This window comes from Bidens hawaiensis, unplaced genomic scaffold (assembly GCF_021521415.1).
Source record: "Bidens hawaiensis isolate Kalapana, Puna unplaced genomic scaffold, B.hawaiensis_p1.1 tig00039238_1, whole genome shotgun sequence".
NCBI classification, from domain to species: domain Eukaryota; kingdom Viridiplantae; phylum Streptophyta; class Magnoliopsida; order Asterales; family Asteraceae; genus Bidens; species Bidens hawaiensis.
In genome coordinates, this window is record NW_027496912.1 from 79284 (window position 1) to 92108 (window position 12825).

General features: G+C 37.4%; 2 protein-coding genes and 1 pseudogene across 3 annotated transcripts; all 3 read left to right on the forward strand.

Annotated features, from left to right (window-relative positions):
- Nucleotides 1-722: 722 nt before the first annotated feature.
- LOC143591114 (uncharacterized) lies at nucleotides 723-2845 on the forward strand. Its single transcript, XM_077071421.1, has 5 exons — nucleotides 723-844; nucleotides 1553-1896; nucleotides 2002-2253; nucleotides 2354-2689; nucleotides 2766-2845. Exons 1-5 carry the CDS (start codon nucleotides 723-725, stop codon nucleotides 2843-2845), a joined length of 1134 nt encoding a protein of 377 aa, XP_076927536.1.
- A 2424-nt stretch (nucleotides 2846-5269) lies between these two features.
- LOC143591115 (thylakoid lumenal 17.4 kDa protein, chloroplastic-like) lies at nucleotides 5270-6698 on the forward strand. Its single transcript, XM_077071422.1, has 4 exons — nucleotides 5270-5370; nucleotides 5773-5906; nucleotides 6018-6264; nucleotides 6343-6698. Exons 1-4 carry the CDS (start codon nucleotides 5283-5285, stop codon nucleotides 6567-6569), a joined length of 696 nt encoding a protein of 231 aa, XP_076927537.1. The 5' UTR covers nucleotides 5270-5282; the 3' UTR covers nucleotides 6570-6698.
- A 3808-nt stretch (nucleotides 6699-10506) lies between these two features.
- LOC143591116 (glucan endo-1,3-beta-glucosidase-like) lies at nucleotides 10507-11879 on the forward strand (annotated as a pseudogene). The gene is made up of 3 exons (XR_013145604.1): nucleotides 10507-11151; nucleotides 11255-11573; nucleotides 11724-11879. The product of XR_013145604.1 is annotated as a glucan endo-1,3-beta-glucosidase-like (transcript).
- The last annotated feature ends 946 nt before the right edge of the window (nucleotides 11880-12825 follow it).

Here is a 12825-nt window from a genome sequence, read left to right on the forward strand (position 1 = left end):
ATTTCTGACCAGGATTGTGTGAACTTGGCTAAACATGTGGAAGAGCATAAGCTCATCCATGTTTATACCAGTCATGGATAAATAACATAAAAGTTGTTTTTATCTCACCAACTAGGACTGTTACTATTGAAGAGATTGATGAACCTGGACCATATGCTCTTGTGCCCTTAAAATTAAACTTCGATGAGAATGTAGGTCAATCTAGTGGGGCTGGGCAAGGGCAATCTAGTGGGGCTGGGGAATACAGTGTGGGGGGGGGGGATGTGCATGATGATATAGGTGTTGAAGTTGGGGTTGATGTCCATCATGATGATATAGGTGTTGAAGTTGGGGTTGATGTGCATGATGATATAGGTGTTGAAGTTGGGGTTGATGTCCATCATGATGATATAGGTGTTGAAGTTGGAGTTGAAAATGAGAAGTTAGGTGATTTGGCAAAGGGGGGTGGTGTTAGTGTGGACATAGGTGTTGAAGCTGGAGCTGAAAGTGATCAGGCTGCTAATTTAGATGATTTAGATGAGGGGGGTGGTGGCAGTAAGGATATAGGTGATGGTGATCATGCTTCTGATTTTGATGATTTAGATGAGGGGGTGGTGGCAGTAAGGATATGGTGATGGTGATCATGCTGCTGATTTTGATGAGGGGGTGGTGGCAGTGAGGATGAGTGTGATGATGATTATATTGTGGATCCAGAAAATAATAGGACTGACCCTGAAGTTGACATGAGTGATTATAGGATGAATGTTGATTCAGATGTAGAGGATGGGTTTGACTTTGGAAATGAACAGAAAATGGATTTGGGGGAGGATGTAATAGACAATGACAAGTTTCTAAGTGGGTCAGAGTCAGATGGGAATGAGACAAGTTCAAGGAAACACATTTTACATAGCATAAGAAGATCAAATGAAAACATGGCAAACTTTTACCTAGGTCGGATTTTTGGAAAAAAGGAGTAGGCCAAGAAGCTTATTAGAAAACATGCAGTTGAAAGTAGAAGGTTAATTAAAATCATCAAAGATGATCACATTAGGGTTAGGGCAGTTTGTACCGGTTCTAAGCCAGATTTTGAAGTTGATGATGGTGGGGTGCATGCTTCTAAAGGGAAGAAAACCAAAGACAAAGGTGCAAGTGGTAAAATTTCTAAAAGTAAGGGGACTGTTATGAAAAAAAGAAAACCTAAAGGTGGAGGGGGGACATGAGCATAAAGTAATGTTGGTGGGAGGGGGAAAAGGACAAATCCTAATGAATATCAATGCCCATGGGTGTTGTTACTTTCCAAAGAAAAAGATTCTCAATCTTGGATGGTTAGAACATTGAATACCAACCACACATGCATTCAATCAAGACACATCTATGCTTGTACATCAACTTTTTTATCTGAAAAAATGTTAGAACAAATTGAAGAGCACCCTAACATCTCACTAAAAGCAGTTCAAGGTTAATTTAGGAGGAAGTATGGTGTTAGTGCTCATAATATGAAAGAATATAGGGCTAAGATGAAAGAAAAGAAAAGGGTTGAAGGGGACTACAAAGAATAATATTCTTTGCTTAGGGAGTATGCTGCTGAGTTAGTTGATAAGAATCCAGGTAGCACTGTGAAGATTGAGGTTGAGCCACCAACAGATCCTGAATCTACAACCAGACAGTTCAAAAGGATATATGTATGCTTGGCTGCACTAAAAAATGGGTTTAAAGCATTAAAAAGGGATTTGCTTGGTCTAGATGGTGCATTTATGAAAGGCACATTTCCTGGTCAGATGCTTACTGTAGTTGGTCTTGACAGCAACAATGGTATATATCCTGTATGTTATGCAATTGTGGAGTCAGAAAGTAACAACTCATGGACTTGGTTCTTAGAGCTTATGTCAGAAGATCTGGAAATTGGAAGCAATTCAAGTTTTACTTTCATGAGTGACAGGCAAAAGGTAAGGAATTCCATATATTCAACCTTATTTACTTTCATTATTTTATTTTTTAACCTTATGTCTTTATGTTGAACAGGGGCTTCTTCAAGCCATTCAAACTTTATTCCTTGTGCTGAGCACAGATACTGTCTTAGGCATATCCATGAAAATATGAAGCTTGCAGGATATAGAGGTGTACTTTACAAAAACATGTTGAACAACTGTGCTACCAAAACAACAAAACCTGAGTTCTTAACTGCAATGAATGAGTTAAAAGAATTCAACAAGGAAGCACACTTGTGGTTGTCAAAAATAGCACCTGAATCCTGGACCAGGTCACACTACTCTGGTGAGTATTCATATACTTTAACATTATTTATGAGTAAATTAGGTTTGGTATGCAAGTTCAATTTGATTAATTTGGTAAGCATTTTGAACTTTGATATTAGGAAGGGCCATTTCTAATGTAATGATTAACAACATGTGTGAGGTTTACAATGGCAAGATAGTGGAAGGCAGGGACAGACCTATAATATCTGCACTTGAGTATGTAAGGGAGTATCTAATGAGGAGGATTGTTATTGTGCTTGGTATTATTGATAAATGGGATGGCTTGTTGACACCTAGAGCCACTGAGTTGTTTGCAACAATCCAAAATCAGGCAAATCACTACAGTGTGCAGTGGAATGGAGGGGATCTATATGAGGTGAGTGGTAAACCCACTGATCCAAGAGTTGTGAATTTGGCATTGAAGACTTGTAGTTACAAGGCCTGGGAAATTACAGGTATGTCTTCAAAGTGCAAAATGATTAATATATACTCTTAATTATATGGGCAAAATGCTTAATATACTATTTACAGGTTTGCCATGCAGACATGTTGTGGCTGCACTTTGGGTCATGGCTGCTAATGGAGAAAGGGTGGGGGCATTAGAAAGTTGAGTTCACCCGGTGCAAACAATGGATAAGTGGAAGCTGGTTTGCTCATTCAAAATTAATCTAATAAATGGGATGTTAATGTGGACAAAATGTGAGGCTCCCACAACCATTGTAGCACCCAAGCATCATACAATGGCAGGTAGACCTAAGAAGGCAAGAAAGAGGTAAGCTGTGGAAAAGGATGATGTACCAACAACTGGAAAATTGACAAGAAATAACACCTTGGGAGCATGTAGCAGGTGTGGGAGCACTGGCCATAATGTGAGGACCTGCAAAGGCCCACTTAAGAAGAAGGGGGAAAAGGCAGCTTAATATGGCTCTGTTTATGGTTTCTATTTAGTTAAGTTGGTTTAGTATTTTGAACTTGTTTAATATGGTTTCTGTTTATGGTTATGTATTTTTGAACTTATGGGATCACTTGACTTTATTTGGTAATGGTTGTTGAGTCCTTTGAACTAATGATCTTAATGTTAACTAAATTATGAAGTAAGTGTTGAGTTTTGAGTTTTGGTTGTGGTGTATTGTGTGTAGTGTATTAGGTTGACTTGAGTTTTTGAGTAAATTAGGTTGTAATGTATAGTGTGTTTAGGTGTGAAGTCAATCATGGGCACATAGTATTAAAGTATGAGTTTTGAGTTTTGGTTGTGGTTATTGTGTGTAGTGTATTAGGTTGACTTGAGTTTTTGAGTAAATTAGGTTGTAGTGTATATTGTATTTAGGTGTGCAGTCAATCATGGTCACATAGTGTTGAAGTATGTTTGACTATGTGCAGTCAACCATGGTCATATAGTGTTAAAGTATGTTTGACTATGTGCAGTCAACCATGGTCATATTGTGCAGATACAAACATATGTGCATAAGTTGGCACTAGCATTAGGATATAAAAGTTACATTATATCATTTTGGCAGCTAACAACCATGATTGTATTGTGCAGATACAAACATATGTGCATAAGTTGGCACTAGCATTAGGATATAAAAGTTGATACATTACATCATTTTGGCAGATACAAAATAAGTTCATATTTGCACTTACAACTGGCCTACCTAGCAAACTAGAACAACAACATTGCACTTGCATCAAAAGAACATAACATAAAAAATAAACCCTAGCCAGCTAACAACCAACATCTTCTTCAGATTCTTTGCACTAGATTCACTTGCAGTCAGTTTGCCTTCACAACTTTTAAGAGCATCTTCAAGTTTGTTCTTTACCCTAATCAAACTAGGAATGATGTTTGTGCATCTTTCACATCTTTGATCAAACCAACCAATGAATCCACATCTTGAATCCTGGGTTTCGACATAAAAAACCTGATTTCAGACCATTATCATTCAAACCTTTGATCGAACAAACAAATCATTACCTGGTCCGGACAAGAGTAGAAACGGCGACCTGGGTTCTTGGGTGTCCATGAAGTGAGGATGATTGCCTCTTTACCACATTTGCAGAAAACCTTGAAGAATCGAATTTGGGATGGATTTGATGAAGAATCGAATTTTGGATTTGGGGATTTTGGGAACCCTAAAATTACCTATTGAATGAACGGGGGAACGATCGGGGGTGGGATTGGGTTTTAAAAGGTGTTAAATCATAAACGAATTGAAATGACGGAAATACCCCCACGTGAGAAACACGTGACATGACTTAACGGGATTTTTTAACTGGGTTAGGCCTAAAGGACAAAATGTGTTACTTTTTAAAACGTAAAGGATAATAAACATCAATTTGAAAGATAAGGGATCACCAGTGAAATTTGGTGTAAACATAAAGGATAATTTCTGTAATTCTGTCTAATAAAAACACATATATTAAACCTAATAATCCATTAATAGTTTTAATTATTTATTTAGAAAATCACCACCACCGCCACGACTATGCCACAAGTCCTTTCCAGCGGTTGTCAACCTAAAGTCTCGGGAGAATACTCGCTCTAGCAAAGACGTGAAGCGACACATGGGGTCGCTGTGACGTTGACCTGCACTCCTGCTACAAAATGTAAGAACTTTAACAATTTTCCGATGATGACCAGATTACAACGTTGACTTTAAGGTCTAGGTAGTACACAGTGTAGTCTACGGTGGTCGTTGTGCTTCGGGAGGGAGTCGATAGGAAGAAGAATGTGAGTTGCAACTTGCAAGTATGAGGAAGAAGAAGTGAAATTTGTTAGGGCCCTTTTTATCGAAGAAGAAACGGGGCATGACTAACTCCGGTTAGTATGAGGGAATAAATAATATTTTGTTTGAGAGTTAGGAGGTAAATAAATAAATATTATATTATATTAGTTAATGAAAAATGCCAGGTCACGAAAAGAAAAGAAAGATGATATGAGCATAATCCAGAAAGAAGAAGATCCTTGACGAATGAATGAATGGATATGAATTAGCTCAACGCATTTGAACAACCCTCCTTCCTTCCTTCCTTGCTTTTCCTTGAGAAATGGCGTCACTCCTCCTTCCGCCTAAATTCTCCGTCAACCGCCGCCGCGTCTTCCGCATTCACCCGTCGCTCCGCCTCAACTGCTCCGGTTATTTTGTTTTTCCTTCCTGCTTATTATTGTAACCGTAGTAGCTGCTGTTATTGCGTATTGCTCGTTTCTCCTTAGGTCAATCGGTTTATTAACTGTTAATTTGCAACATTTATCATCTACATTTTGCTGAGAAACCTACGCTTTGACTATTAATTAAACTAGGCTTTTACCTTTCTTTTTGGAACATAATTTATTATTTTAGTAAATATAAGGCCCTGTATTCGTGCTGAATAATATGTGTTTGTGTAATATGATCAGGAACCTTGTTTGATTTCGGGTGTGCCAATGCAAATATTGTATGCTCATGCCATGAAATTTGGGACATCTCCTTCTTTTGTTTGACTAATGTTGATGTTTGACAACTTCATCTTTAATTTCGGTATTCAATTCTCATGGCAGCTAATAATACAAATACTTCTGTCTCCGCTTCTCAAGAAAACTCTTGTCGGTTTAAGGAAATAAGGAATGCAGCCTGTGGTCTTCTTGCAGTCTTGGCTCTAACTACCACTTCACCAGTAATTGCTGCTAATCAGGTTCAGTTCAAACTTATCATCGTCTTAAAAACTAATATTGATCATAGTGTCTATGAGGAGGATGATTATTAGTTTCAAAACTCAAATTAAAACACCATGCTCACTTTGCAGAGGCTGCCTCCTTTGTCTACAGACCCTGACCGATGTGCACGTGCGTTTGTTGGAAACACGATCGGTCAAGCTAATGGTGTGTATGATAAAGCGATTGATCTTCGTTTTTGTGATTACACTAATGATAAAACAAACCTTAAAGGGAAGTCATTAGCAGCTGCACTTATGTCTGATGCCAAATTTGATGGTGCTGACATGTCTGAGGTTGTTATGTCTAAAGCATATGCAGTTGGAGCTAGCTTTAAAGGTACCTAACATCTTTTGCTTATTTCTTCCACATAATATAAAAGGTTTGTTAATTAATATGCATGTGTTGGTTATGCAGGTACAGATTTTACAAATGCGGTTCTTGACCGAGTCAACTTTGGGAAGGCCAATCTTCAAGGAGCTTCGTTTAAGAACACTGTATTATCGGGTTCAACGTTTGAAGATGCTCAACTGCAAGACGTGGTGTTTGAGGACACAATTATCGGGTATATCGACCTTCAAAAGCTGTGTGTAAATAAAACTATTAATGATGATGCAAGAGCTGAACTCGGGTGTCGAAATTAGAAGATAATCGCTGGTGTATAATCGTGTATGTTTTAAAAATGTATGGGGTGAATTTTTGTTGTATATTGTTGGGAGATATACATACGTGTTGAACTCTTTGATTAAAATATGGAGAGCAGTGTTTTTATTATGGAAGAAGTATAATAATTCTTTTCATTATGTTACAACACAAATGCTTGAATGTGTCCAGTTCAAAGTTATAAGTAACAATGTTAGTTTTAATCCAGTACGTTATTTTGTGGTGGTGTTCAATTGGTATTGCTGAACGCAAAATAACATACTGTTATATTTACTCCTAGATGTCGGTTTGGTCGCACAATCAAAATAGTTCTGTGGAACTTGAGGTGTGAGATTTAGATAAGGCGCTAGTCTAACATGAAATTACCGGGTTTGAGTCAATTTCGGCTGAATGCCTCAAACACATAGCTAAAAGGTCAGGTTTGGATCACTTGACGAATTCACGGGATGACCGTTTAAATGTATAACTTCTAGTCCAGTACCTTTTCGGTCTCGAGCATAAAGATGAGAATCAATGAGGTTAGTTTTAGCCAGCTCGAGTACAAAATTGAATGGAATGATTGGAAGCCTAGTAAAGTTAGTATTTGGCGAGGAGGGCAAAACTTGGTTTAAAAAAACGTAAGGTGAGGCGAGGCATTTTGGTCCAAAAAACGGAAGTGCTAGGCGCCAGGCGAGAGCTTCACATACGTGAGGCGCTCAACACAAAAAAATACTAAAAATTAATTATACATGACATATTGTACTTGTTAATCAATCATAAAGATAAAACATATTTATAAAACTAAACATGAATACTTTATACGTAGTTTGAACAGTATAAAAACATACTTAAAAGTTGCGAAACACTTATACATTCTTAAAAAACGAGCTGATTAAATATAAAAAAAAACTGTATTACACAAGCGTTTAATAATAAAAGAAAGTATAAATGTATTGTAAAAAATGAATAATGAAGAAAACATACCTTGAGTCATAAAAAGATGTGTAATAATTAGCAGAAGATAAGCTTGAACTGATTAAAAAACATGTGAGTAATAATCGAGGAGCGAATAAACTTTGAATATGAAAATTAAAGAGTGATTTGAGTTGAAGATAGAATGATAAATATATGTAATATGGCTGGTAATGTTTTGTAGAGGGCCCTAAACGTTAATATTTTAAGCAAATGACAATTACATTTTTAATTTAATTAAGACTGCATCACATGAAGCGGTGTCTCAAACGCCTCAAGCCTCACCCGCTGATGCGCCGCTTCAGGGTGTTACATGTTATTTCTCGCCTAACGTAAAATAAGGCGTTTTCCATAACGCCTCGAGCGCCTCACGCCTTTTTAAACCAAGGGGCAGAATTTGGATAGGGTTCCGCTCTTGACTGTATTGGCCAAACGGATGATCTCATTTGAATTGTTGACTGCCGACTTGTGGAGTGTTGGAAGAAACGACCGAACACATCTTTGTCTCGTGTGGTTTGGCCAATCCGTTTGGCAAGTTATTTCCACATGGTGTAAAGTATCCAATCTGTTTGCTTTTGGTTTTTTCCAGCTCCATAATAATAAACAAAATTTTCAAAGAGAAAGGCAATGGCTTTTACGCGGTTTGTCTGGTTACGTTATGGTGCTTATAGAAAGTAAGGAATGATATGGTGTAAAACGGTTTGATGGTTACAGTGGAAAGCATTGTGGAGGATGTTAAAGTGCTTAGTTTTTCTTTAGGATAAAAATAGGTTGGGTGGTTCTTCGATCTCATGGGAGGATTGGGTTAGATTTTCAGTGTAGTGCGGGGTGGTTGTATTTGACTCTGGTGTGTTTTTTCGGCCCGTTTATTGCGTCTTGCTACGCTGGTCTGTTTGTAAGCTTGGATTGTATGTTTTGATAAAATGATTTTGTTGGCCGTTCAAAAAACACGGGCATAAAGTTTTATATTTTAAGCATAGTTATTTTATACATACTTGTCCGTTTTGTTGCAAATTTGTGATTTTAGAGTACTGACATGCAAAACAACAAATTTTAAACATGTCTTGTTTGTATCAACCCACAGACACGTGTATCGTGTTTATGTTCATATGTCGTACACGATTTTGAGAGTCGTTTCATGTTTAAGTTCATATAGTTTATTCGATTTTATAGAGAGAGACTAGAAAAACCGAATCAGGATGAGGAAGAAATCTGTGTAAGAGTTAAAGACAAGGGCAAAGCATCTAATACCATGGTTGGTGAGAAAGTTTAATTAATCAAATGAAAAGATGTTTGCCTAAAACTCACTCAGTCTAATAACTTTTCAGGTGGGAGATATTCAAAAGGAAAGCATCTCCTTCAAATATATAAATCATTCCATCTATGCATACCCTACATTCATCTTTTTATTTTGAATTGCCACAAATGGAGAAAACCTTTACTTTTAGCCTTGTTCTGATATCATTTGTCCTCATCCAAGGTAGGTATGTAGTCATTTTATTCACAATAACATTTTATCAAACATTATTTAAGTATATATGTTTTTCTTTTTCAAGATAACCCCTTGTAACAAATATGAAAAAAAATAATAATAAATCTTTTTTGTTGAATTCACAAACTTTATAAAAGTAACACATTGTTAAAATTTGGTATTCACTTTGAAAAGGATGATGTGAACCTGTTACCATTTTAAGTTCTTTGATTGTATCCTTTACAACTTAACCCTACTTGTATCATATATCAATGAATTTAGTGATAACATAATTGTGTATGCTAACACATTCGTAATACTGATATATGCAAGTTAAAAGTGTGCGTCAAAGCAAGAGATCGTATACTGCGAGTGCTTACTTTTAATAGTCTTTTCTTACCTCATATTTATCTTTCTTACAATAACTTTTTAGGTTTATGAATTACGTTTCTAAACATACATTTTAATATTTGTCTATGTAACTATTTACCAATTTTTTTCATTGCAATCCGGTCTTCTTAAAATGTCTATATCAAATCCAACCGACCTACTTAGATAATAGCCATTACGTACCTAGATTTTCAATCAATCAGGTCACACCATCTAGTGGAGCTGCCAAGCTTTTTTCAAAAAGGCAATTGAACTAGAGATGAGCAAACAAGCACCGATACTGAATTTGGTATCGACTCGGTATCAAGTTTTGAGTTTTCGGAGCTGTTACCGGTACCCGCTCATCCCTAAGTTGAACCACCTGAATTTTAAAAATGGGAAACAATTTTCAAAATATCCCATTTTAAAGTAGAGATTCCGTTTATATCCTTACAAATCATGAGTTCTAGATATGTCCCTCCAAACACGTCATTGGCGACGTTTTTTTAAGGCTGGATGACGTGTTTGTAGGTCCAGTAAGTAGGTGCTACGTTTTATTAATAGTCATGGAAGACCTGTTTGTTCAACAAAAATATTTCCGGGATGCACAGTTTGTTCACAAAATTCGATGACCTAGTTGTTTAACAAACTCGTCAGGAAGACCTATTTAATTTGTTCAAAAAACTCTTTTGGATGACCTGTTTACAAACTCGTTTATGACGACCTGTTTGGGCTAATTGACATTATTTGATTGAAGTACGAACACGTTGAGTGAGTAGAAGAAATAACCACGATGTGTTTAATATGTTTGAAGGAAACTTTTGATCTCAAAGAGTAAATGATATCTTTTTACATTTGGAAATTTACCTTTTAAAATTAGGATTTTATGAAAAACACCAGTCGAAACTCAATACAAAGTAACTATTGTGTTTTTGTGACACGGTGGAAGTGAACTACGGCACCGTGGCGGACAACCTCCCTCCGCCGTCACAAGTGGCCCACTTCCTCCTCCACAACACCATCCCAAGCCTCACCTTCTCCCAGCAATGGGTCAGATCCCCACACCTTCCCGCCACCAACATCGTCGGCAACGAAGTCCTCTCCACCACCACCGACCACTCCCACCTTGTCTTGGCCATGCAATGCACACCCTCCACGTCGCACTCTCCGGAGAAGATCTCCACCGTCGGATCAAGGTCTCCACGCCGCATTCGTTTGCTGTTTTATCGTCTTCCAGTCCGCCCTCTTCTGGGAGGTTTAAGACGGAGAATCTGCCTTTCATTAAACAATTGCTCGCCTTTTTACGGGTTACCGGATCCCCCTTTATGATTAACGCCTACCCTTTTTTCGGATACTCCGAAAACACGTTTGATTACTCCTTGTTTAGACCTGCACATGAGGTGTTCGACCAAACGTCTGAGAGAAGGTATGCCAACATGTTGGATGCGCAGCTGGATGCTACGTATTCGGCTATGAAGGAGCTGGGGTTTGGGGATGTGGAGATTGTTGTTGCCGAGACTGGGTGGCCGTCGAAGGGCGACCCGGGTCAGGCCCATGTTGACGTCGAGACGGCTCGGGAGTTTAATGGGAAGCTGATTAAACATGTCATGTCCGGGCTCGGGACGCCTCTCATGCCTAATAGAACCTTTGAGACTTACGTTTTCGCTCTTTTTAATGAGAACCTATAGCCCGGTCCGACTTCTGAGAGAAACTTTGGGCTTTTCAAACCGGATATGACGCCTGTCTATGACGTCGACATCTTTAGACGCAATGTAACGTTTTCGAATACACTTTTAAGTTTTAACTTTGCAAATAACACATTATTCAAGTCATGGGTTTTTGGTTAAAGGTTTTATATGTGTTTTGTTATGATAGGTCGGGTCAACTTCACCGTCAAATTGGAACCCTGACAAAGGGGTACCAGTGAGATCACCGGTGCCCCAACCCAGTGGAGGGAAAACATGGTGTGTTCCCAAAACCGGAGCTAATGAAAAGATTTTACAGACGAATATTGACTATGTATGTGGGCTAGGGTTTGACTGCCAGCCAATACGCGAGGGTGGGAGATGTTTTCATCCCAACTCGGTCCATGCCCATGCGGCCTATGCCATGGATGTGTATTACCAAGCCACCGGACGACACGACTATGACTGTGACTTTAGTGGAACCGGATTCATAACTTCAAGCAATCCAAGTATGAATCTTTACTACATATTTATGTTTATAAGTATAGTTTTATATACTTCACAAAACAATCTTTTCTTGATTATAAACACGCATGGAAGTTATATATACTAGATGGTTGGTATGTTTGGTTAATTACGTTTTAATTTGTTTTGGTTAGGTTATGGAAGATGCAAGTACTAGTGCAACTTGAAGGAGGAAGGTTTACATTTCGAGTGTTGTACAACTTTAACATTACACCACTAGAGGTTTGTTATGTACATTATGGTATATGCCTTGTTATTTAAATAATTAAGATATATCTATATAAGTTAAGGATTTTGTATATAAATTATATTATATATTTGTCATATTAATATTATCCATTATATATTATGAGTTCATATTTTTGATGTTTACTTTGGAAAATGTTTGAACACCATAATATGTCTTGTTGACGGGTGTGAAAATTTTATGAGTATAATCGTGTAAAAAGATATGAATCTAATTATGTCACGTAAAATCGTGAATTAATCATTACATACCAAAATTATTAATGTAAAAACACTACAAAGCCATGAATCTAGTCGCAATTGGATACTTTACGTGATCTAGAGACATCATGAGATGATAATTGAGCCGAATGATTGTTTCTCATTGAAGATAACCGAATGATTACAGTTCATTCATGCATACATACATGCGGTTAAGCTCGATCCGCCACTGTGTGCACCTCGTGACGGCCTATCAGCCTAAAGAGAATCCGGTAGGATAACAGTACTCTCTGTACTCTCTGATGAACAATGCACAGATCTCTTACCATACGCATGGTGTTTAGCCTATAAAAGGCATGCGATACACTTACATTCAAGTGTATGGGCTCTAGTTCTAACATATGAAACACCATACACTTCAAGTCTAGGCATATGGGCACCGTATGCTTACATTCCAAGCGTTTGGGCCATACCTTTTACACACATTTATGCCTAAACTACCCTTATCCTATTCGAACAGCTACAGACACAGTACTACACTAATAGTTACAACGAGTCACACTAAGTGTGCGCACTATAAATGAGTTTTAAGCGACTTTTATAATTTATAAAAGGGTCGTGGTAAAGCTATAAACGGATCATAAACTGGTTGACCAATCAATATATATATATATATATATATATATATATATTGGGAGAGGATCATGAAAGAACTTCTTTTTATGGAGAGAACTAATAATGAAATATTTTTAATTTAATTAAAAAAATATTTTTAAAATTTTTTTTCTT